General features: G+C 37.8%; 2 protein-coding genes across 3 annotated transcripts; one reads left to right on the top strand and one right to left on the bottom strand.

The window, feature by feature from the left end:
• Positions 1-17,363: 17,363 nt before the first annotated feature.
• On the bottom strand, positions 17,364-20,223 carry LOC126625342 (WEB family protein At1g12150-like). Of its 2 annotated transcripts, none has more exons than XM_050294438.1 (2): positions 19,927-20,223; positions 17,364-19,213 (listed from the first exon to the last, which is right to left on the bottom strand). In XM_050294438.1, exons 1-2 carry the CDS (start codon positions 20,026-20,028, stop codon positions 17,480-17,482), a joined length of 1,836 nt encoding a protein of 611 aa, XP_050150395.1. In that variant the 5' UTR covers positions 20,029-20,223; the 3' UTR covers positions 17,364-17,479. The 2 variants fall into 2 exon arrangements, with proteins under 2 accessions (XP_050150395.1, XP_050150397.1); XM_050294440.1 differs by lacking the exon at positions 19,927-20,223 and adding an exon at positions 19,301-19,340.
• Positions 20,224-21,320: 1,097 nt separating this feature from the next.
• LOC126625344 (uncharacterized protein At5g01610-like) lies at positions 21,321-23,095 on the top strand. Its single transcript, XM_050294442.1, has 3 exons — positions 21,321-21,615; positions 21,853-21,907; positions 22,590-23,095. The coding sequence occupies exons 1-3, from the start codon at positions 21,529-21,531 to the stop codon at positions 22,967-22,969; spliced, it is 522 nt and encodes a 173-aa protein (XP_050150399.1). The 5' UTR covers positions 21,321-21,528; the 3' UTR covers positions 22,970-23,095.
• The last annotated feature ends 900 nt before the right edge of the window (positions 23,096-23,995 follow it).

The following is a 23,995-nucleotide window of genomic DNA, read 5'->3' as shown; positions in this document are numbered from 1 at the left end:
AAACAAACAAAATCCAAGGTGATGAATTGCAATACAGAGTAGGCCAAGGTGATTGCAGAGAAGAAGATGTAGAGCAAGAATTTTGTGGCAGCCTTTTGGATCCATTCACACTCAAATCATCAAAATTGACCAAGCCAATATCACAACCCATATTCCAATCCAAAACCCACTTCACAAAAACCAACTAAAACCTCCATTTTTCCAAATGACGAGATTCCAACTTGCCCAACATTTCTAAGAAATTCAATACGCACTTAAAATTGCATAGAAAATAACTTAAAAAATAGCTTCACCTTTTCGTGCCAAAGCTACGGCTTTTTATGTATCGAATTTTCTTTGGTACTATTGGCTATTGGTGCTTCAGCCGTTGGAAGGCACTCTCTTAGGAAGTCATTGAAAGGCACACAAGAGAGGAAAATGGGCAGAGGAAGAAAGAGATTTCTTGAATTTTTGTTAATTGAAGGGATAAAATCACTCTTTTTTATTTAATTTTTTTTGACATAAAAAATTATTTTCTTTTTGAAAATTCTAAGAAATCCATGGAATACAGTCCATATAAATCCATACAAATCTATATGGAAATCTATATAAATCAGCTAAAATCCATGTAGAATTGTAAAGTCTATTAAAATCCTTTCAAATCTGTCACTTGAAAAAAATCTATTAAAGTCCTCTTAAATCCAAGTTGACTACACCCCTTAAAAGAATAATATTCTTCAAAGTCGAAGGGCACCCATGGTTTTGGAATTTGATGCAAAACCGTTTAGAAAATTATTATCCTTAATACTCTCAAATTGTATCCATATAGAAGTTGAGTTAGACCCGTTTCCTGCCTGTTGATTAAACTCCAATGCTAGGAAACCATCTACATAAAGATATTTTCAAGTGGGTTTGGAATATGGAGTGGAACATTATATGTCATTATACAATTAGAGAGGGACATTAGAAAAAAAAAAAAAAAAAAAACTTCCATCCACACTGAAAAATCTCTCATGTATTTAACCATATGACATGATTGCTAATGATTGAATTATCACTTAGGTGTTGATTAACGTGTATAATTTTTGTTGGTAATACATTATATGATTTGCAAATTTAGTCTAAAAAGTCGATCTACTTAGCATTACTCTTCTAATTAACTTTCATTACGAATAAATGTTGTAATATGCATTAGTCTTACAACAAAATAGTTTTGAATTTTATACAAAACTTTGAATATGCAGAGTAGAGCCTTTATTAACATAAGGGTTACAACTTACGTGTGTTATAGTGGTGGCTCACCTAACAAAATTATAAAAACGAACATGAAATAATTATTTTATTAATATACATATAACGAAAATGAAATGCGTTACACTAATTTTTTTTGTCGTGAACGGTTTCTCAAGTGCATATCTTGCAAGCTATATAGTTGCGGAATGTGAGAACAATCGGTCGATTAATCAGCTCAATCACTCGATCAACTAGCCACTCACATTCTTCAACTATCCACTCACATTCTTCAACTATTTAGCAAGACTAAAATATGAAGTCCCAAAACCATGGAGAGATCCTTGTCCAAAACTTAGAAGCCAACAACAATGATATGGTCAAAAGAGTCACAATCTTTGGTTGTTTATGATATAACTAATACCTTCTTCTTTTTTTGTAACATTGAGCTTGCAAATATTCAAAGCCATTTATGTATTTCCCCAACAACTTCTAGATCTAATATATGGGACCCTTACTATGAGAGAAGGGTCAATTATGTTTGTTGGTCGTTTTTCCCGTGCAATCCAATTTTTGGTAAAAAAATAAAAAATAAAAAAATTCAAGACATTGATAAAGCTGGTCAATTAGGGCTGTTTTACATTTGAAGATGGATTTTGAAACAATTGGCGTAAAGAATATATGCTTGTTTAACTTGCGTTTTGGGGAATAAATATCAAACCAAAAAGCCCTAATGCCAGTACTGTATTACACAAAACAATTGAAAAATTCCCAGACAGACCAGACAGAAAAGTAATCAAGAAAATGACATAAAGCTGGGGTTCTTATAAACTGCTGTTGCAAATCTGTAAATCTTTAGGAACAAAATTAACCCGTCTAAGGACATGGTTTTTTTATTTGTTTTTCATTTTTCATGGGTTAATTAGTTTCTAATCCAGGATTAGGAATCTATGGAAACAGGTCTCTGTGCTGGGGTGGTTTTCAAAGGCATGTGTGTGTCGGCTAGAGGTCGTGATCTTGGATTTGGCTTCCGGGGAAAGGGAACTACTCCATCTGATGTACTCGTGGGATGTGAATAAGGTTCAAAGTCAAAGTGGAAGACTCATTTTTGTCAACTATATATTTATATATTAGTATATATTACACTCTTTGTTTGGTGAGAGTGGTAGAATTTTAACATGATGTTTTTTGTTCAATAATATGCAAATTTTAACATGATGATGATATAGGAAAGAGAAATATGATTTAAATTGAATGATCTGAATTTTTGAGTTCGTGACATAGAGATTAAGAGAGGAACTCAATTCAAATAGGAAATCTCAATATACTCAAGCTGTTTCTTAGTGATTGTTAACCTAATTTTTAATTAGTACTCCCTAATTTGGTCTCTTTTGTCCACTTTTTCTTTCTTCAGTTATTGAACGAAATAGGCTAATACTCATTGAGAAAACAAAATATATGCAACTCAAAAAGAATTTTAATGATGGAAAGTGAGATATGGCACTTCAGAGTTTTGAAGGAAGTTGTAATATTTATACAAACATAATATTATACAATAACATTTGAGAGGGGCATATGTTTCATTGACATATGCACTGGCTCTGCCTTATATACGCTATAGATATATCCTAATTATAAGGCAGATATTACAACAAAAATGAGCTTTGGGTACAAAATAAAGGGCACAATTGAGAATTTTGTGTCAGTTTGACCACTAAAAGGCTTAAATAGTTCCAATTCCATAGAGGGCTCCATCTATGGTGCCCAATGTTAAAAAAAAAAAAAGACACAAAACAGTAATGGGCACGGAAACGGTGCTGAGTAGGGTCAGATGACAACTTTTTTACTGAAGATGGGCACAAAAAGCATTTTGTGTCTATAAAATATATTTGTCAGCATCAATGTATGTCCATCCAGCCTTGCATGTGTCAGATTTGGAATTTTTTTATTAATTTGTAAAAACACGACAAAGGTTATTGTGCCCTCCAGTTTAATATATTTAAATAAAAAGTAAGTTTTGTGTCCTTACATATTTACTTTTAGGATTTTTATGGGGCAAGCAAGGAAACTAAAGGAGGTTTGTATTGTACATGCCTTCATATTTCAGATAGGATAAGTTAAATACATTTATAAAAAAATATGAAAAACTTAAAAAATATCTCTCTTCCCTTCACAAACGTCTCCTTTCCCCTCTCCTCCTTTCCCCCTTCGTCCTCTCTCTCTCTCCTCTTTCACGCAAGTTGTCCAGCCACCAACGACCGTCAAATTAAACCTCCAAAATCCTCTTCACGTCCTCTTTCCAACCCCCCAAGTTAGTTTCTACAAATTCGTAGCCGAATTTCGTCAATTTCAGATCTAAGAAGCGGTGGCCATGGATTTTCCAACAAATTTTCGGCCAAACCTGCCGGAATCGGACCTCGACCCAAGAGGTAAAAATGATCCTCTCCTTGTGGGCTGTCCTCCACTGTAAGTTCTTTTCCAAAATAAAAACTTTTAGTTTTGGGGTCGATTCTAGATTTTGAATTTTAAATCCATTTTCTGTATGCATGTCAAAGATTGGGATGAGGAAGGTGAATCAAGTTTGTTTCCAACCTGGGCTGAGAAGAATTAGACCCACCCACGTATGGATTTTTTTTGTAAGCACGTCAAAGATTGGATTTTCTTTTTGCTTAAATTCATCCTAGTATCACAAGTAGCTTCTGGAAGTTTATGGAAGAGCTTATGAAAAGATTCACATCCGTTTTACTAGTTTAAAAAGTAGTTAATTGTCTGATTTTCGTTTGGGGCACCTAGTTCCACTTTGTTGTCCTGGAATGCATGACGGTAGTTGATGAATGTGATGTGCATGTGGGTAACCTGTAAATTCCAAGTGTTCATATATAGTACAAATATATTCTATTTACCATCAAGCTGAGAATACCCCTCATAATGTTTGGTTATAACTTATAAGTATATATTTGTGTCTGATTTGTGGTTCTCATAAAATTATATGAAATTTACAATATTGTATGTTTACATGCAATTTCTCTATGTAAATGAACACTTATGTGGAGGTGGTGGGTCGGGTTTGGGAAGATCGGTGGATGTAGAGCCTCAATCGGAAATCGCGTTGGTAAAATCAGGTTATCTTTTTCTAAGATTTTTCAATTTTAATGTGTTTTGGTTTCTAGGTACTACTTTGTTTTAGTATTTCTTGTTTCGAATTCATTATCGCTGACTAGTGTTTATGTGATAATTAAATTATGTAAATCTTCATTTCTTGACTGTTTTTAACTGGGTTTCTTTTGGGGAAGTTTCAATTTGACTTTAGAAGATATTCCCTAATTTTTTTGCCCAAATCTGACTCTGATTTAGGTAATTTACATTAGGTTTCTTTTGGGGAAGTTTCAATTTGACTATAGGATAACGTCATTATCATTGAATGTGAAAATTTGTCAATGTATTACAGTTAATTGTGATGCCCATGACGAGATGTGCATTTTTTTTCCATTACACTTATGTGTTCTATCAATTAAACTCCAGACCAACTACTAATTATCTCCTAAGTTCCTAAAATTCGTGTTTGTTATATGTTGTAGGAAATGACCTATTTTGAGATATTTTTTTGCATTTCTCTTTTATTCTACATTCGAAAGAGGTAGAATCGCATTATTGGGACTGTGGATTGCTTTTTTCATGTGTTAATCTGTGTGAAGATTGATTGCCATGCATGAAGAAATTAAAAATGTTACTAAAGTGTCTGGCAAAAGTCATTATGTTTCAATCACGAACGAGTGCATGTATACATAGCAGAATTACACCAATTCATCTGTGGGATGAAGGATATATAGCATCTGATCAGGTAAAGAAAAGGAATCATGATTTAAAAATTTGGAAGCCATTACATACTCATTCTTTTTGCTATGTGTAAATGATGTCACCTTCATTTTCAAGAGCTTCTTGGTAGTCTAAATTTATAGTTCATTTTTTCAGTGATATCCAATGTGATAATGTATTTTGCTACTTGATATATTTCTTACTCATGGTCATTTTTTAGAGGCTGTCAGAGCAGGGGATGTCAATACTGTGTTATCTGTGGTGGTGGAAGGTTGTTTGGCTTCCGACGAATTCAAATGCAATGGTATTAGGAATTATTGGTTTCATTATCTGTATGAATCAGTTTGTAGAACTAAATCATAAAAGCTTGTTTTTGCCCTACCCATAGTTTAATTGCTTGAACTACAAGATATTGATATTTTGGTGGATCGATTGGATGGTATCTTTAGAAGATATGCAAATGCTTTTATCAATCTCTGCAAGGAGAAATGGCTTGAGGGGTTTACTGTTTTGCATTCTAGTTATACCATGTCTTCTTGGAATTGTATATAAGATGCACTTTTTTCTTTAATTATTCTTACTAAAGACTAATGAGTATCGGCTTTTGTTTGTGTGTCTTGTTACCAGAGATTTGGAAGTACCAGCAAGCTGGCCTCCCTATTTCGACGTTCCACGCTTTGAAGATTTAAGTATCACCGACAATTAAGACTCATTTTCTCCATTGTTTAGTTGTATATTTGTGAATATTCTATTTATCCATTGTTTCCAACAGTTAAGATTCATTTTCTCCTTTAAAATTGCAGGTTTCTTGATGATGTATACTAGATATGTCATTAAAATAAGCAACTCACTTTGACCCTAAATAATATGCAAACTTGCATATTTTTTCGATTTAGGTGACTATAAGCTGAAGAAATGTGTTGTCTCAAACCCTTTTACAACCTGGAGTGAGGAATATGAATCTTTGATATGGCAGATCTGGAACTTGTACATATTGATTTTAACTAACTCCTTTTTAGGTGTTAATTGTGGACTAATTTTGTTTTGAATTCGACTATATCTGTTATGGCTATGATGAGGTGCAAGGCTTGTTGGGGAAAATGCATATGTCCAAAAATATGTGCTTTCAAGTTTTATTGTATTAGAGATAAAATATGTAACATCACATTATGTTTGTGAGATTGGGAATGTGTTGTAGGCCTTTTCATTTTAAGAAAATTAAAAAATTTCATTTCCTCAATTTTTTTTTTAATATTTAATTCATGTTGGCACAATTACAATATAAGTGCCAACTTGTCTGGAAAAGGTTATCTGAAAGTTGCCAGAAACGAGGCACAAATAGTGGCCCATTTGTGCCAGCCTCTTTGAGCACAAAACATCATATTATGTGCTATCAGTAATAATGATGCCCATAGAGGGCACATACATAAAGATAGCAGATGCACTGTTGCTATTGGTCTATGAGCACAATTGTTGGTTCTTTTTTTGCCTCAAAGGGCACAAATAATTTATTGTGCGCAATGGTCATTTTTGTTGTAGTGAGAATGTATCGTTGTGATCACTATTCCTATCGCAGCAAAGGAACAAAGAACATGAAAAGAACCTTTCAAATCATACAAATAAATAAGATAAGTAAAAGAAAGTGGCAAGCACAATAGAGTCAAGATCAAGCATATAATAAGTTTGATAACAATACTACCAGAAAATACTATTTACCACGACAAAATTTAGCCTGATGAACTATATTTTGTCGGGCAAAGTGAGTTTGTCCGACAAAATTTTGTGTTTGTTGGGCAAAACTGGTCAACAAATATGGTTTTCCCAAAGGTTTTGTGTGACGAAATACAGTTCGTCGAGCAAGATGTATTGTCGGGTAAAGTCAGTTGACGCTCCTTTACTTGACGACTTTTTTCGTTGGGCAAACTAGTTCACCTGACGAATAAGTTTATTTCAAGTGACGACTTTTGGGTTGGCCTTTTCCGATAGATATTTGTCACTTCAAATTTTAAGCGACGAAACCTCATTTGACCTAACAAATGTATTTCATCTGCCAAGGGTTTTTTTTTTTTGTTTTTTTGTAGTGGTAGGGAAAATGAACACTCCCATCTGTTGCACGATAGGAAGCTCTTTTCTAATTTGCTTGCATAAATTGACAAATATAAACTAAATAATTCAAGGGCGTGACATCAACACAATGAAAACAAAATTGAAACACTTATCCTTTACTAGTGATGATGTAATCGAATTTGGACGTACATAAAATGGGTTCTTTAACTCTTATATTTATATGAATCATTGTGATGAGTTTAGAGATTTTAATCATATAAAATTTGGAGCTCCATTTACTTTTAGGCTCTCAGCCAAATATTCTAAAAGATACTTAATTGGGTTTTGAATTTGGATGGTTGTTGGCCATTTAATTATTCGCATGCAAAAATCGGATTTTGGACTGAGGTCGAAAAATAAAAACCAAAGAAAGAAAACAAAATTCAGTGTGCTCAAAATACAGGCACATACGTTATATGTCATTATACAAGGAGATGGATGCTTGAAAAGAATTTTTTCTCTACTTGTATAATAACATATAGCATACCGCGTCATATTTCGGGCACATTAAAAATCTCTCCAACAAGATCATAGTAATTAGATGCATAGAAAGGGAATTTATTTATACTTAAAATAAAATCTCACACGCTTATAGGGAGTGCATGCACCCCCAACTTGCAGGTATTTGTTAGTTAATTATGTAAAATGAAATTACAAGGTAATTAACCATGCAAGCTCAAGTCTTAACTACTGGCTTGCAACAAATTAAGTTCTTTGAAACTATTAATTAATTAACGCTTATTGCAATTGATCAAGTTGGAAGAATGAACATAAAGACTATAATGGCTAGCAACTCACTCCTGGATTCAAATCGACTTCAAATTAAATATTAGACTAACTATCGAGTTCAAATATTCTTCATTCAAAACTCTATATGTAGCATTTTTGTGACCTATCTCATTCATTTAAATCTCACATAGATCACAGAGATACCATAGAGAATTTTGAGTGCAGACGATTTTAGCACCTAAATATCACAGTAGAAGTGAGAATTTGGGTAGAAATGGACCAATTAATTTTGACTTTTTGCCTATAAAGAGTAATACCAATACAAGGCAGATGCAAATGCATTGCTTCAAAATAGGGAAATGATAACATACATCCTTTTTAACGTTCACACTATTTAATCTTCCCCGTCATTTTTATTTACTTTATTCAATTTAATGATTAAAAATGAAAGAATTGTGTAAGAAGTTCAAAAAGACGTGTAAAATCACCTCACTTTCAAATATTCGACTTCAAAGCTATACTCAAAGACTTTTCTTTTTCCTTAGTCCTCACCACGATAGCAGGGTTACAACTATTCCAGTCAAATACAATACAATTAGTACATTAATTATAAGATTATTAATGCTAATCTCTGGTCAAAGCATGTATAACAATTCCCACGCCACCCGTGTACAGTGAAAGAATTTAAACTAGGTTTATAGAGACTGATTTCATAAACTCATCTCAATTGAATTCAGTCCTTGCTGCTCTTCAACAGCAGCATGTTCTTTTATACAAGATTTACATACACGCATGCAATAATAAAGCTCACGCATGCAATAAACAACTACCAGAAAGTGTTTGTCTAGCTGTGTGAGTTTATACAATATTCTTCTGTCCATCTTCATCAGCATCTTCGACAAGGTCTCATGGCTTCCATTTAGAGTAATCATTTCAAGTCAGCAGCACATGACTTAGCAGCACATGACTCAGGTCAAGTCAGCAGCACATGGCTTAGCAGCACATGACTCAGGTAGATCGATCTGCATGGATTGCTGACATGGAGTGGTGTGCTGACCTGGAGGAAATGTAGGTTTATCACGCCCCCGCAAGCGAAGCGGGCGTGGACGCACGGGAAGCTTGGAGAGTAGATAGCGGAAACGAGGAGAGGATAGACCTTTGGTGAGAAAGTCTGCAATTTGATCAGCAGTGGCAACATAGCCAACTTGTAGTTCTTTGCGGACGACCTTTTCGCGAACGTAGTGGTAGTCAACTTCAACGTGTCGCATTCGCGCCTGATATACAGGATTAGAGGCAACAGCAAGGGCACTGATATTGTCGCACCACAACCGTGGTGGAGAAAGAGAAAGGTGCAGGTCACGAAAGATATGGCGGAACCAAGATAAAGTGGCTGCCGTATAAGCCAGCTGTCTGTACTCGGCCTCAGTGCTGGATTGAGACACCCCACGCTGTTTCTTGGAGCTCCAAGAGACGAGATTATCACCCAGAAAAATGCAATAACCCCCAGTTGAGCGCCGATCGTCAGGATCCCTGGCATAATCGGCATCAGCAAAGGCAGTGAGGGTGAGAGAGCTAGGTTTATAAACAATGCCGTGATCAGGAGTGGCTTTCAAGTATCGAAGTATGCGTTTTACAGCAGTCCAGTGAGTAGTGGTGGGAGAATGCATATATTGACAGACCTGATTGACGGCGAAAGCAATATCCGGTCTCGTGAAGAGAAGGTATTGGAGAGCGCCAACGATACTCCGAAAAAGTGTGCCATCAGATAAAGGTTCACCTTCATAGAGACTTAACTTGCGTCCAGTGGTAGCGGGAGTGGTGAGAGGTTTTGCATCACACATATTTGTCTTTTTAAGAAGGTCCAGGATGTACTTGGATTGAGTAAGATACATGGCAGTGGGTGTCCGCTGAATTTCCATGCCCAGAAAATAATGCAAAGGACCTAAGTCCTTCATGGAGAACTTTTGACCAAGTTGTTGAATAAGCTGAGAGATATGAGAAGGGTTATTACCCGTAACAAGGATGTCATCAACGTAGATCAATAAGTAAATGACAGTGGACCCATTAAAATATGTGAACAACGACGAATCTGCGAGGGATGCCTGAAACCCTAGATCTTCAAGATGGTGGGAGAAACATTGAAACCAGGCACGGGGTGCCTGTTTGAGACCATATAGTGATTTGTGCAAGCGACAGACATGATTTGGAAACTGAGAGTCCACAAATCCTACAGGCTGCCGCATATAAACAACCTCTGCTAAAGAACCATGTAAGAAAGCATTCTGAACATCAAGTTGTCTGATAGGCCAGTTGAAGTGAAGAGCAACTGAGAGGACGAGGCGAATGGTTGCATGAGTAACTACCGGACTGAACGTCTCGTCATAATCAATACCATCTTGTTGGTGATAGCCATTGGCGACTAATCGAGCCTTATACCGCTGTATTGAACCATCAGAATGTCGTTTGATCCGATATACCCATTTGTTGGGAAGCACATTCATGGAGGGAACAAAGGGAACCAATGACCATGTTCCAGTGCGTAAGAGGGCAGTAAACTCTTCTGCCATGGCCTGGCGCCATTCTGGAGATTTGTTAGCCTGGGTAAAACAAGTAGGCTCAAGCACAAGATTAGTGACAGTAGAAGTAAATGCATATTTGGGATTAGGTTTGTGAATCCCATCCTTGGCACGTGTGGTCATAGAATGAGTAGGTGGAAGGATCCTCTGAGAAGAAGAGGATGTAGAAGGAATGTGACTTGCATTCGTGGGTCCTAGAGGAGTGGATATAGGGGGAGTAGGGATAGGTAATATTAAGGGAGGGGTAGGCGTGGGAGTGACGGTTGAGGGTAGAGGTGGTGGAGTAGGGTTAGGAGGGATGGGAGGTGACTGTGGGCGGTATGGGAGGGATGGACCTATGTCTAATGTCATAGTGTCGGTGGAAATGGTTGGTGATGGAGACACGGGAGTAATGGATTCTTTATATGGGAAACAAGTTTCATCAAATACAACATGACGAGACACAAAAATTTTTCCTGTAGACATGTCAAGACATTTATAACCTTGGTGATTTAAAGAGTAGCCAAGAAAAACACAACGTTTGGAACGAAACTGAAGTTTATGACTATTATAGGGTCGAAAATAAGGAAAACATGCACATCCAAAAACCTTTAGGAAATCATATTGAGGAGATTTGTGAAAGAATTTTTGAAAGGGAGAGTCATTATGTAAAACCTTAGTGGGTAAACGATTTATCAAATAATTGGCGGTATGAAATGCATCATCCCAAAAGGATGTGGGAAATGAGGAATGAGCAAGAAGAGTGAGGCCAGTTTCAACAAGATGACGATGTTTACGCTCTGAAATTCCATTTTGTTCAGGATGATGTGGGCAAGATAAGCGATGATGAATACCATGATGAGTCAAGAAAGCTTTGAAATTGTTACTAAGATACTCACCTCCCCCGTCAGTTTGAAAAGATTTAATGGTGGTATTAAACATATTTTCAACTAATTTCTTGAAAGCAACAAATGTAGAAAAGACATCAGATTTGAATTTTAATGGATACAACCAAGAATATCGAGAGAAATCATCGATAAAAACTACATAGTATTTAAAACCATTAATTGAAACAGTAGGAGAAGTCCATACATCTGAATGGACCAATTGCAAAGGAAATGATGATTTTGAATTAGATAAACTAAAAGGTAACTTGTGACTTTTGCCCAGAGGGCAGGACTGACAAAATGCTCTTGTTACAACGCCATTGATAGGCAACTTATTGCTAGAAATTAAACTTTGCAAAATATGAAAAGATGGATGACCTAATCTAGAGTGCCAAATGGAATTGGACACCCTAGCACCTATGAATGCAGAGACTCCTTGAGTGCATGATGAAACTGTTGAGAAGGGGTAGAATCCATTGTTACTCCGGCCGTGGAAAAGCATCTTCCCCGTGTGAAGGTCCTGAACACGATAGGCGTGTGGGAATAAAGTTAGAGAACAATTATTATCAGTGGTGAAGCGATGAATGGAAATGATATTAGTGGATGCATTAGGGCAAAGTAATGTGTTTGGGAGATGAAAAAGGGCTTGGGGTGTACGAATGCAAGTGTTACCAACATGAGAGATGTTCAAACCTGTTCCTCCAACGACGCCATTCACTTGATCAGTACCATGATATGGTCGAGCATTCGTCACCTGAGCAGGATCATTAGTTATGTGGGCATTGGCTCCAGAATCGAAAAGCCAATTCTGGATGGTGGGAGCACTGCCAGCATAAGCCTGAAGCTTTGGTGCTGGAACGCGCCCTTCATAGGACATGTTAAGACGGTTGTAGCAATCAATTGCGGAATGGCCATAGCGAGTACAAATTTGGCATTGAATCCTGCCATTAGGAAAGGAGGTCTGAGAGGGAGCAGGACCAAGGAGGCCATCAGGTTGGCGAGATGGAGAGCCATGGGATGATCCGTGACGGGAAAATGAGCTACGATTGCCATTGCCACGACCTCGAAGCCCGGAGGAGGAGCCACGGCCTCTAAAGGGAGGAGATGGACGACCACCATTACGGGTGGCTACAAATGCAGTAGGGCCGGTATCTGCAGTGAAAGCAGAATGCATTTTCTGGCGGCGTTCAGCCCCAAGAAGGAGTGCTTCCAAAGCACTGTACGTAATCGCCTCGTGACGGGCTTGGGCGGAGGCAACCGTGCTTTCACAAGCAAGACCAACATTATTAAGAATGATGGCAACAATGTCCGAATCTGAAACGGGAGCACCAGAGAGAGAGAGAGTATCTGCAAGACAATTAATCTTATCCAAGAATTCAGAAATGGAAGAGTCACCTCGATGAGTATTCATCAGCTCACTACGAAGCTGAAGGAGACGACCGGTGGACTGCGAAGCATAGCGTTCACGTAAGGTCGTCCAGGCAGAATGGGAGCTAGTTTTCCCAATTAAGGCAGCAAGAATAGTGGGGTGAACAGAGGAGTTAATCCACGACAGGACTGTGGCATCTTGTTGAACCCAGATTTCAAACGCAGGATTGACTGCGTCAGTGAGGTTACCATCCGCATCTTTCAAGAATGCAGAGGGACATGGACTGGTTCCTTCGATAAAGGAAACAAGATTTCGGCTACGAAGAAGTGGAAGCATTTGAGCTTGCCAAAGGGGGTAGTTGGTACGATCAAGTTTGATGGTGAGAAAATGGGAGGCATTTGGGAGGGTAAGAGAAGTAAATTGAGAAGCCATGGAAAAAAAAAAAATGGTTGTGTCGTAAGACTTTCAGCTCTTTGATACCATGAAAGAATTTAAACTAGGTTTATAGAGACTGATTTCATAAACTCATCTCAATTGAATTCAGTCCTTGCTGCTCTTCAACAGCAGCATGTTCTTTTATACAAGATTTACATACACGCATGCAATAATAAAGCTCACGCATGCAATAAACAACTACCAGAAAGTGTTTGTCTAGCTGTGTGAGTTTATACAATATTCTTCTGTCCATCTTCATCAGCATCTTCGACAAGGTCTCATGGCTTCCATTTAGAGTAATCATTTCAAGTCAGCAGCACATGACTTAGCAGCACATGACTCAGGTCAAGTCAGCAGCACATGGCTTAGCAGCACATGACTCAGGTAGATCGATCTGCATGGATTGCTGACATGGAGTGGTGTGCTGACCTGGAGGAAATGTAGGTTTATCATACAGAAACTTCAGACCCTTCTTCTGGTCTGGAAAATGCACTCCAAATCCTTCGAATTCAAACTTTATTTAAAGACTTGACGTCAATAGGAGTATGTGGGGAAAAATAAGCTCACAGGTTCCCACTATTACTCCTATTCAGTGTTAAAAATATTTACGAAATTGATGATATTTTTGTCGAAATATCTAAAAAATCAAGAGTCGATATGGACAGAGGGTGTGAAATGCAAACTTTATCCTATATCGACGAGATGTAGAAAAATCAATAAATATCAATGATATTAACTAATTCAATACAAAATTTACTGGAACCCATTACATATTTCGAACTTATGAATTTTTTTTGAGAAATTTTTCTCTAATTTTGACTAAATCTAAACGAGTTGATATACCCACCCATTGCAAATTTCTATAGAAGTCAACAACCGATATCGATATATTCATCGATATTTCCATAAATTTGAATATCAATATTTAAGCATTACTCCTATCAACTATGTGGTGTTAAGCTTACAGCTAGAAACCTAAAACCTGGCCACATCGGTTTTAAGTTTTGATAATTCGTATTCCTCACATTGAATCTATTCGTGCTTAAATTTCACTTATGGGGTTGTCACTTAGTACTATGGTCTAGACTCTAGTGGTATGCCTCTTCACTTATAAGTGAGAGGTCTTAGGTTCGATTCTCGTCAAATACGAATTTGAACCACATTATTGCTAGCCCTCCTCCCCTTTAATGTAGATAATATCGTTTGTTAAGAAAGAAAGAAAATCCCTTATGGGTTGCTCAATGCGACACATTGTGCAGTATGTTTGACATGCCCCGATCCCGATGGTCCCCAAATACCAGGATAGGCATGAGCTAGCTGACACCCAAGGGTAACGAAAGCCATTTATTGAGTGCCAATGCTGAAAATAAGGGATAGAAAAGACATATAAATATAAAAGAATAAAGAATATGCATTTAAGGAACGTGTTCAGAGCACATATCTAATCTAGAACACTAAAAGAATTAATATAAAAATTGAATGAACAAAGGAATGGGTCTTACACCGAGAGGACTCGAAGATGCCGATGCGGAAGTGTCTTGACGCCAGGATTGTATGCCTCGATTCTAAGTCTTGAAAATGGCGCAAAACAAACATGAGTGGACCAAGTTGATATAGATATAATAAAATAGTTATCAACATACTAACCCCCAGGGTTTATGAAAATTCATATATCATGATAAAAATAGATTTTTCGAAACCTAGCATGTCGTGCAATGTCTCAAAACATATCTTGTATATATAGTAATCACTAGTGAATGTCCGATAACCCCCAGGCCCCATGCCAACTCCCCGTCTTTGAGCCAGTTGTTAGAGGAAAATAACCCCCAGGCCCCGTGCCAGCTCCCCATCCTTGTGCAAATTGCTAAAGGAAAAACACTTCAAGCCCTATGCCAACACCATAACCGTCGCCCGGGACGGACCAGAATCTATCCCTCGCCCCGTAGAGGAATTAGGACCACTAGGTAAATACAAAACCATTGAACATATATATATGAAAAGCATCTTCATAGTATAAAGTCATCTATCATCTGTACTATAAAGAAGTGTTCGAAACATGTTCTAAATATTATATCGTCATCCATCAGATATTCTATAAAGAACACGGGTTATAGGAAAAATAGTAGTAATTCAATCTAGCATCAGTAAGCATGTTATCTACAAGCGTTTCGTAGAACATAATTGTTAAATCATGATTTTCCATATATACATTTCTACTATTAAAACATGCATTTTAGAAGGGGTCCACTCACAGATACTTAGTCACCGAAGAGCCACGCAAACTAGCAAACACGGAAACGCCATAATAATTGCTCCTAAGCACATAAATAGTCCAATTAATAAAATTATATTATAACAATTGAATTTGGGAAAACAGACTTCAGAAACGGATTCAGGAAGTCGAATTACCCTAAGAAAAGTCCCGGTTAAATTTTTGAAAAATCAACATAAGTCAACAGGGAAATATTCCAAGAATATTCCGTTTGATGGGCTGGAGGGTTTGGGCCGAAGGGCCCTAGGGTTTTTGAGCTTGGGAACATGCTTTACACAGCCCATGGGCCTTAGTTCACTTAGGGTTTTGGGTTGGGTTTTAGAATTAGGAAATTGGGTTGGTTTAGGTAAATGGGCTAAGGGGTTTAGGCCTAAAGGGTTTTGGGTTTCTAGGTTAATGGGTTAGGGAATTGAGTTGATAAAAGGGCCTGGGGTAATTAATTGGGTTTGGGCTTAAAAGGGTCATGGGTTGGGCTGGATGCCAATGAGTTTTGGGCTGGTTTCGAAGGACTTGGGTTGGGTTGACCCGTTTTCAAGCCAATGAATTGGCCGGTTTCTGGGCACCACTTTGAACGCCAATAACTTCTTCGTTACTCATCCAAATCAAGTGATCCAAACATGAAAGTTGTAGTACTCGACGAGATGAAGAGATTGATACCCTGCGCGTCACCAACTCATTGTGGTTTGGCCAAAAATTGCCTCGAAAGAGTCGATGCTCGTCGAAAAACTGAGGAAGTATCCACGAACTAGTTCTTCTTGGTTTTGACGTCTAAAGCAAGTACAAAGGGGTTAATTTTCAACCAGTTACGAGGGAAAGACGATCAAAAGGGTTTAGAAACTTACCCTTGTGACGGGAATTCGATAAAAGACTTCGGAGCTCATCCTCCATACCGAAGCTCGGTAACTCTTTCGCCTTCGTCCAGTTTCAATGATGCAGGAAGGGAGCTCAAGGATGGTGCTGTTGTTTGTTAGTAAGAAAAGCCCTCCGAGGCAGTGGCGGATCCAGGAAATAATATTATGGGGGTCAGTAAGAATAGCGGGCAAATTTTTACCCTAAATAGCATACATATCGTCATTTCATCAAGTCTTGATAGACCTAAAATCGTTTGGAAACACATATTGCACACATGTTAATGTATGCAAGAGGCAGCACCCAAGGTATCCATGGACATTCACGAGTCTTGGTAGGCCTGAAGTCAGTTGGAGGGCATGTATGAAGCCAACTCTAATCTTCAAAATGGCAGCACCCAAGGTATCTATAGACATTCACCGAATTCAGAGATTCAGCACCAAAGGTATCCATGGACATTCACTGAAGTTTGGGGGGTCAACTAACCCCCCTGCCCCTCAATGCATCCGCCACTTGGGCTCATCAATTAAGACCCAAAAACCAATTTTCAGAAGAAATAAACTTTTCAGAAGAAAGAAAAAAATAAAAGAAAGGGAAAGGGAACCGGGGGACAAAACAGGGGATGGGCCCCTTGGGCTCACCAATTAAGACCCAAAAACCAATTTTAAAAGAAAAATATCTAGCTCAAGGTGAAATTTCATGAAAATACCCCCATTCGTTCCGATAAAATCGAGACAGATTGTTACAATGTTACAAACTTTTTCGGCAAATACTTTGGATTCAAGGACATGAACCTCTAGTCGGACTTAGAGAATGGCGAGTTCAAGTAAAAAGTATGATTTAGATGGTAATCATGTTCTTCAATGATTTTATACAAATTTGAACAGCAATGCAACTATTCCAACCGACATGTTTCGAAAACATTTACTCAAATTTCACTCTTTTAAGGCTTTTATGCAGATTTATGAACAGAAATCTCCCCTTGAAACATATCATTCAATATGTTTGAATGAAATTTGTAGCACAGGAAATGATATCATATAAATAAGGAAGATGAACAAGACGAACGCGTGTAATGGATCCGGAACGCATAAGGAATACATTTGCAAAGGAATAACACATTAGATAACAAGAACTGGTATTAATAACCGAATATATTAATTCAACAAGCAGTATGTCTTACTCACATGAACAATTATGCCTTACTCACATGAACAATTATTAACTGGCCTCAACTTAACAAAGATCGCAACTAGAATTTCATTTTAAGTACCTCACGCAATTGCAGACGTTTTTTGTGTGTTTCTTCTGATGCGTGAGGCATAAATTCTTCTCCAGATTCATGTGCAGGAGGCTTAAATTCATCTGGAGATTCGTACTCGGGAGGGCTAAATTGTTTAGGAAGAGATACCTCCCTAAGAGCGGCAAGAGCAGCTTTTCTCTTTTGCTTCACCTCCCGCCGAATCCTTATCTGGTCCTCTAGTCTTTCCTTCGCTCTCTCAGCGAGATCAGCCCTAGTAGTAGCCTGCTCAGCCCGGTTCCTGAATTGCGTAACCTTTTCCATTGCAGCTTCCAACTCCTTCTTCAAACTTTCTGACTTGTCTTCCGCGGCGCTGAAGCTGAACTGACGGCTAAAGCCTTCCGCCAATGACAAAGGAATTTGATCAGCCTGCTCAGCCTTCTTAACCAAGGACTCGTACTCCTTCAACGAAATTGTTACTTGGTAATCATTCTCATCCTTTCGCTCTTCAGCTTCTTCCTTCTGTTCACCAATTTCGGAAACCTCAACAAAATCAACAAGGGGAGATTGTTCGTCCGTTTCTTCGTCTACGCTATCTGCTCCTTGCTTTAACATTCTGTTTTCGTTCTTGGCAGTTTCAGCTTCTATTGCTAGTTGCTGAATCGCGAGGTACAACCCCGATTTCACATTTTCAGCTCTTGCTTCAGTTGCCTCTGCTGCTGCAATTTTTGACCTCCCTCTATGAAGCTCAGATTCCAGCATTGCTATCTCAACCAGAGCATTGTTTTCCCTTTCTGCCATCTCACCAAGCTCTATAATAGCTTTCTGTAAATCCTCAGTAAGAACTTCAACGTCGCGCTTCAGGCTGTTGGCCACTTGATTTGCATCAATAAGCTCCAATTTTAATTGATTCAGTTCCATTTCTAGGGCCTTGATGAAACCTTCCTGATCCGAGATCTTTCTTTCCTTCTCTTCTAACTCCTTTTCCAGCTGCTTCAAGTCATTCATCGCATCAGAAGACGCCATCTCAGAGAAACTAAGGTTTTCATTCACCTGTTTAATCTCCAACTGAAGCATCTCAATGAACGAAGACTTGGCTAGGAGCTGATCCTCCAACTCCTCCATCTTTGCCATTTGTTTGTTTGAATCTTCAAGCTGCTCCTGCGCTAGAAGAGCAGCCTGTATAGCCACCTCAAACTCAGCATCTTTCGCAGATAAGATTGCCAACTTCTCTTTCTCTCCTTCACTAGCAGCAACCTTTGACATAACCATGGCTTCACTTAACTCCGAGACATGTTTAAGAAGCTCTTCTGCCCTCTCTTTTTCCATCACGAAAGCTGTTTCCATCAGCTCTGCTTGCGATAGAGCTTTTAGCTCCGAATCTCTAGCGTACGCGAGTTTTGTTTCCATGCTAAGCAGCTCTGCTTGTGTAGCCTTCAACTCACTAAAAACATGCATGAGCTGCTCTCTCACCTTCAGAGTCTCCGTCAACTGATCTGCCATCTCCGTTACCTTGGATTCGAGTTTGTATATCTGTACCCGAGCCTCTTTACATTCCTTAACGTACTTATCTCTCTCAAACTCGATGTTTTCAAGGAGAGCGGAGAGTTCAACTGCTGTGTACTGGTGGTGTTGCAGCTTGAGAAGGGCTTGCATGTAGGCAGCATCTTTTGCTTCCAGCTGCACCTTGTAATTGGCCAAATCCTTCAACACACCTTCAAGCTCCCTCTCTTTCTCACTATCCTTCTGCAAAAAATAGTGGGAATCAACAAACTTAAGAACACTATTTGCATGCCAAAACAGCCTATCAAGAGTATGGTTACAAAAAACTACCAGATTATTTATTTAGTTAAAATTTTTGGTATAGCATCTTCAAATATACATTTCCATATGCATTATACCAAATCAAATTTGGTGAAGAAAGTGGAGGTTTCATTGTTGCAAAGTTTCTTAAATTTGCGATGTGGGACAATTGTTCACATCTCCTTTTACGTGTAGCAAAATTTCAAGCCTAATATAAACAATTGAAATGGGGTGACATAGAGCTCAACTCCTTATAAACTCTTGCAAGTCTTTTAACTTTCCAATGTGAGTCAGTTTTTCACATCCTCACATTTGGAATCCTAGAAATCCTAGAAATTACCTTATAATGATTGTGCATCACTTGTTTCTTTTTATTCGAGCAATATTCTAATGTAATCTAAATTACGGTTTATGAAGAGTGAGATTTGAATTTGGATGCAAAAGTATGAGCAGACAGCTCTAGCCAATTTTACTATGCCATCATACATCACATCTTTAAATAAACGGCATAATTGCATAAACAGAAAAAATGAAAATATGAGTTACACTAGAAAACCATACGTATACATCACAACTCAAACTTAAAGGAAGGATCTTCCAATAGAACTGAGCTGTTATGCTGTTCAGGTGTACACATACAAAGTTAGATCGCTTACATCTGTGCTGGAAACCCGGGTTTTCCGGTGATCGGTCTTCTCTTCAAACAAGGACAAAGCAGCCCGGACTGATTCAATTGGTTTGGTATCAATCTCTCCCATATTTCCCGGTCAGTTAAATCATATATGGGCTAAATTGTATTGATGAATTATTGATACCTGACAGGGAAATTGAGTGAGTGAAAGTGGAGAAATAAGTCACAGGAAACTTGATGTGAATTCTGGGAATTAACGATAGAATGAAACACTGTTTTATTTGCTTTGGAGTATGCTACAAATTAAGGTGAAGGTCCTTCCTGTGTATGTTCCGCCAGTGCTTTGGATTGATCACCAAAAACGGCAGAATACAAAATCCTCTTTGGTTCAAAAGATTGGGAGCAATAAATGTAGTTGGACCATGTTTGTAGTAGTTGGACTATGTGACATATACATAGACAACAAAAATATGCCTGCGCTCTTGTGTGCTAATTAAGTCCAAATTGTTGTTCGTAATTATGGTATATACCATAAATTTTCCAGCATATGACTCACATATTCTGTATCCACGTCTGTAGTTTCGACGTGGGCAAGACAATGCTCGAAACTTGTCTCAAATATATATCGTTATCGTTATTGTTATTTATGTAAGTCAAACTTAAAATCTCCTCCAATGAGAGATTATTTAGTAAATGTATGAGAAGCACTACACAAAAACATCTTCATATGTTTACTATTATAAAGCTATTTAATAAATGCACGTGACTGGAAAAAAAAAAAAAAAAAGATCTTTTGCACGATCATGAGCGTGTGCATAAAGACTATCTTAATAACGAGCCGACTTGTATACTGTGTCACTTGAGAATGGAGAATATACCAACTCCGATGGATGATCTTTAATTGTCTCATGGCCTCAATATATAAGCCATATGCCCAACCATGATTGAACTATTATTGAATCTATGAATGGAGAAAATGGTGAAGATGCTTCGTCCTTGTCTCCCTTAACGTACAAAATAATTAACAATTATTATTCGCTTGATTGAATTGGAAGCATAGTTAATGGGATTGTTAATAAAAAACGAATTAAGGTCATCCCCATATAGATTTGGTTGTTTTGAGCTACATAGGCTTGGATATGGTTTATGGGGTGCAGTTTTGTTCACCACCCTTAAATGGTGGTAATGTTCACAACCTTACAACCCTTATTACCATTGAATGAGTTTAAATTTTGAGATTTGTGTCTATGCAGTACACAGATCTTAAAATTTAAACTCATTCAAATGTAATAAATAAGGTGGTGACTCAAGCCACGACACATCCTTTCTTTTAAAGTTTTCAAATTTCGATATATTGAGATTTTTTTTTGTTCATGAATTATTGAATCGTTTTGGTTAACTATTTTTTCTCACATGCAGTAGCCTCATGTGAGTTTGGCAGATTGGCAGTTGCCACTCATACTTCATATGCTGATGTCTCATCATCTCTCATCTCTTAACTCTATTTTTCTCCAACAAATACACACATTGAGAGAGAGAGAGAGAGAGAGAGAGAGAGAGGCTGAGGCATTGTTCTTCTTCTTCTTCTTTCTTCTTGCAATCTGGTGTTTTAGTGAAGAGTTGGAAAATGGAGAAAACTCTGACAAGAGTTGGGAGCTTTTGGGTTTCCAAGAAAGCTAAGGAAGAGATCTCCAACATCACTCAAGATCTCTCTGTATGTAATTCTACCACCCTAACTTCCACACATACACTCTCTCACCCTCTGTTGCATGCATTGTTCCTGATCTTGATTATATTGTTTTCTTTTGTTGGAATTAATCTTGGATTAATGCTGCTTAATTGAGATCTTTTTGTTATGTCTAAGATTAATTGTGTTTAATTATATTTTCTTTTACTAAATCTTTCACAATTCCTAATGCTTTTTTTTTCTTCTTTCAATTGAAAATTTCAGTCATTATCAAACACTGTTGAGGAGAAAGCAAAACGGATATTCAACAAGCTCAAAGGTGCATATGGAGCCTTTTATTTTAACCTCATTCCTTGTGATTTTACTCTATAAGAATACATTGAATGTCATATAAAATTTTGACAAAATTAAATATGACTTATTTGGAGTGGCTCCACTTTTTGCTTAGACTACCGCTTTTTGTAATAAAACTCCTACATCTGTTATATTGTGCTAATGGTAAGATGCATGCAAGCTGATGGACGATGTATGCTTGATGAAATCAAATAAGGTAGTGTTATCCGCACACTTATTTTTACTTTTTACACACATTTTCTCAATTTTTTGCGATCTAATGAATTGAAGAAGATCAATGACAAAAAAAAAAAAAAAAAAAGGTGTGTGGGAGGTAAAAATAGGTGTGTGAATCGCATTATCCATCAGGCATCATACAGAAAAACTAACATGGTGAATCAACAACTAGTAAATATGGTAATGCATGTATCCTGAACTAGTTATGGAGCATGAGTTGGTTTGAATGAGAACGAATTGGATTTCTCAAAACATGTTCTCGGCCTAATACAGCCTTAATTTTGTGTGTTATGTATGAACGGTTTTGGTACTTAGCTGAACTGATCCAATTTATTCTTTAATCACATGGCAATTCACTTGATTAATCAGAAGTACGACTTTATGGTTCTTTAAGTTCATACTTAAACCCTTCTGTCTATCTTCTTGTACAGGTAAGCAACAAAAACCGTTGCCTGATCTTCTCCGAGAGTACTACCTTCCACCGGGCCTGTTTCCCCGGAACATAACATGTTACGAATTTGACGAATCAAAGGGCAAGCTCATTGTTTACTTGCCTTCTCCCTGTGAGGTGAGCTTCAAGGACTCATCTGTTGTACGATACAGCATTCGGATCAAAGGAACATTGTCGAGGGGAAAGCTTAGTGGAATCGAAGGAATGAAGACAAGGGTTCTGGTGTGGGTGAAAGTCACTAGCGTTTCTGTCGAGGGCTATAAGTCTGAAAAAGTATGGTTCACCGCTGGTATGAAGAAATCACGACCCAAAGATGCTTATGAAATGCCTCGCGATGCCATTATAGTCGAAGAATTCTAAGGATGTGTGAGGTTTTTCGTTTTTACACTCGTTATATTTTCGGAATATGAAAATCTTAAGCAAATAATTGTGCACGCAATTGTTTTCTTTTATTCAATATGCAGAAATTGTCACGCGACTTGATCATCTTCCCAATATAATATATTTCTGAAAGATGTAAAGAAAAAAAATGATCATTCACAACAAACAACTATGATAAAAAACTAAACCGATAAAACCTCCACAACTCCGTCAGTTGAGTTGGGTTGGAATGAGTTGGGGCGAGTGAGTCCTCTCGGAAAGAGCGAGTTCAGGGGCGGGCGCCGGGCAGGTTCACTTCGCGCCGATGCCTTTGAGAAATGCAGTCTGAATGTCAAAGAAGTGAACTGTACAAATTGGTGGATAATGCAATTGAGCTTGTTGCCACAGCCAAAATCATCACCAAAACTGCAAATATCTTGTTCCTTCTTCTTGTTATACGATTTCCATCCTTGTCAAGAATGTGAAACTATAAACTGCCTTATATAAAGCGGAAATTCCATGCATCATTTTTCTCCTTTTGCACATTCCGGTTTATTTCTATTCCTTGATATTTTTTATTTATTTAATTCAATCTAAGGCTCAAAATAAACAAGGATGTTCATAGAGAGAAAATGAGTATGCGAAAATCATTTCTCCATATAAATTATGCTTGCAATGCAATCTAGAGAAGTAAACAAGGTCAAAATTATTTATTTTTCTTACCTAAGATTAGAGTGGCCGAGAATATAAACGAGAGACAAACCATAGTAGTTGATCCCATGAACTGAAAGAAACACCATATGTTTGGGATAACAATTGCCATTGTGTAAGTAAAGAAGAGCAAGGCGCAAGTGAGGGATACAAATCTTGAGGTGTCCCGGGACAAACTAGGCTTCTTTACGAAAAGCAATGCATCTATGCTCCCCGTCAAGGAGAAGTTATTAACACAGAACACGAGCAGGAGACGAGCTGCGTAGCTTAATCGAACAATGTCTTTGAGATCTGAGGTCCAAAGCGGAAATCAGG

This window comes from Malus sylvestris, chromosome 6 (assembly GCF_916048215.2).
Source record: "Malus sylvestris chromosome 6, drMalSylv7.2, whole genome shotgun sequence".
Classification (NCBI taxonomy): Eukaryota; Viridiplantae; Streptophyta; class Magnoliopsida; order Rosales; family Rosaceae; genus Malus; species Malus sylvestris.
Note: the sequence above shows the minus strand (reverse complement) of the source record. Positions and strands in the feature narration are given on the sequence as shown.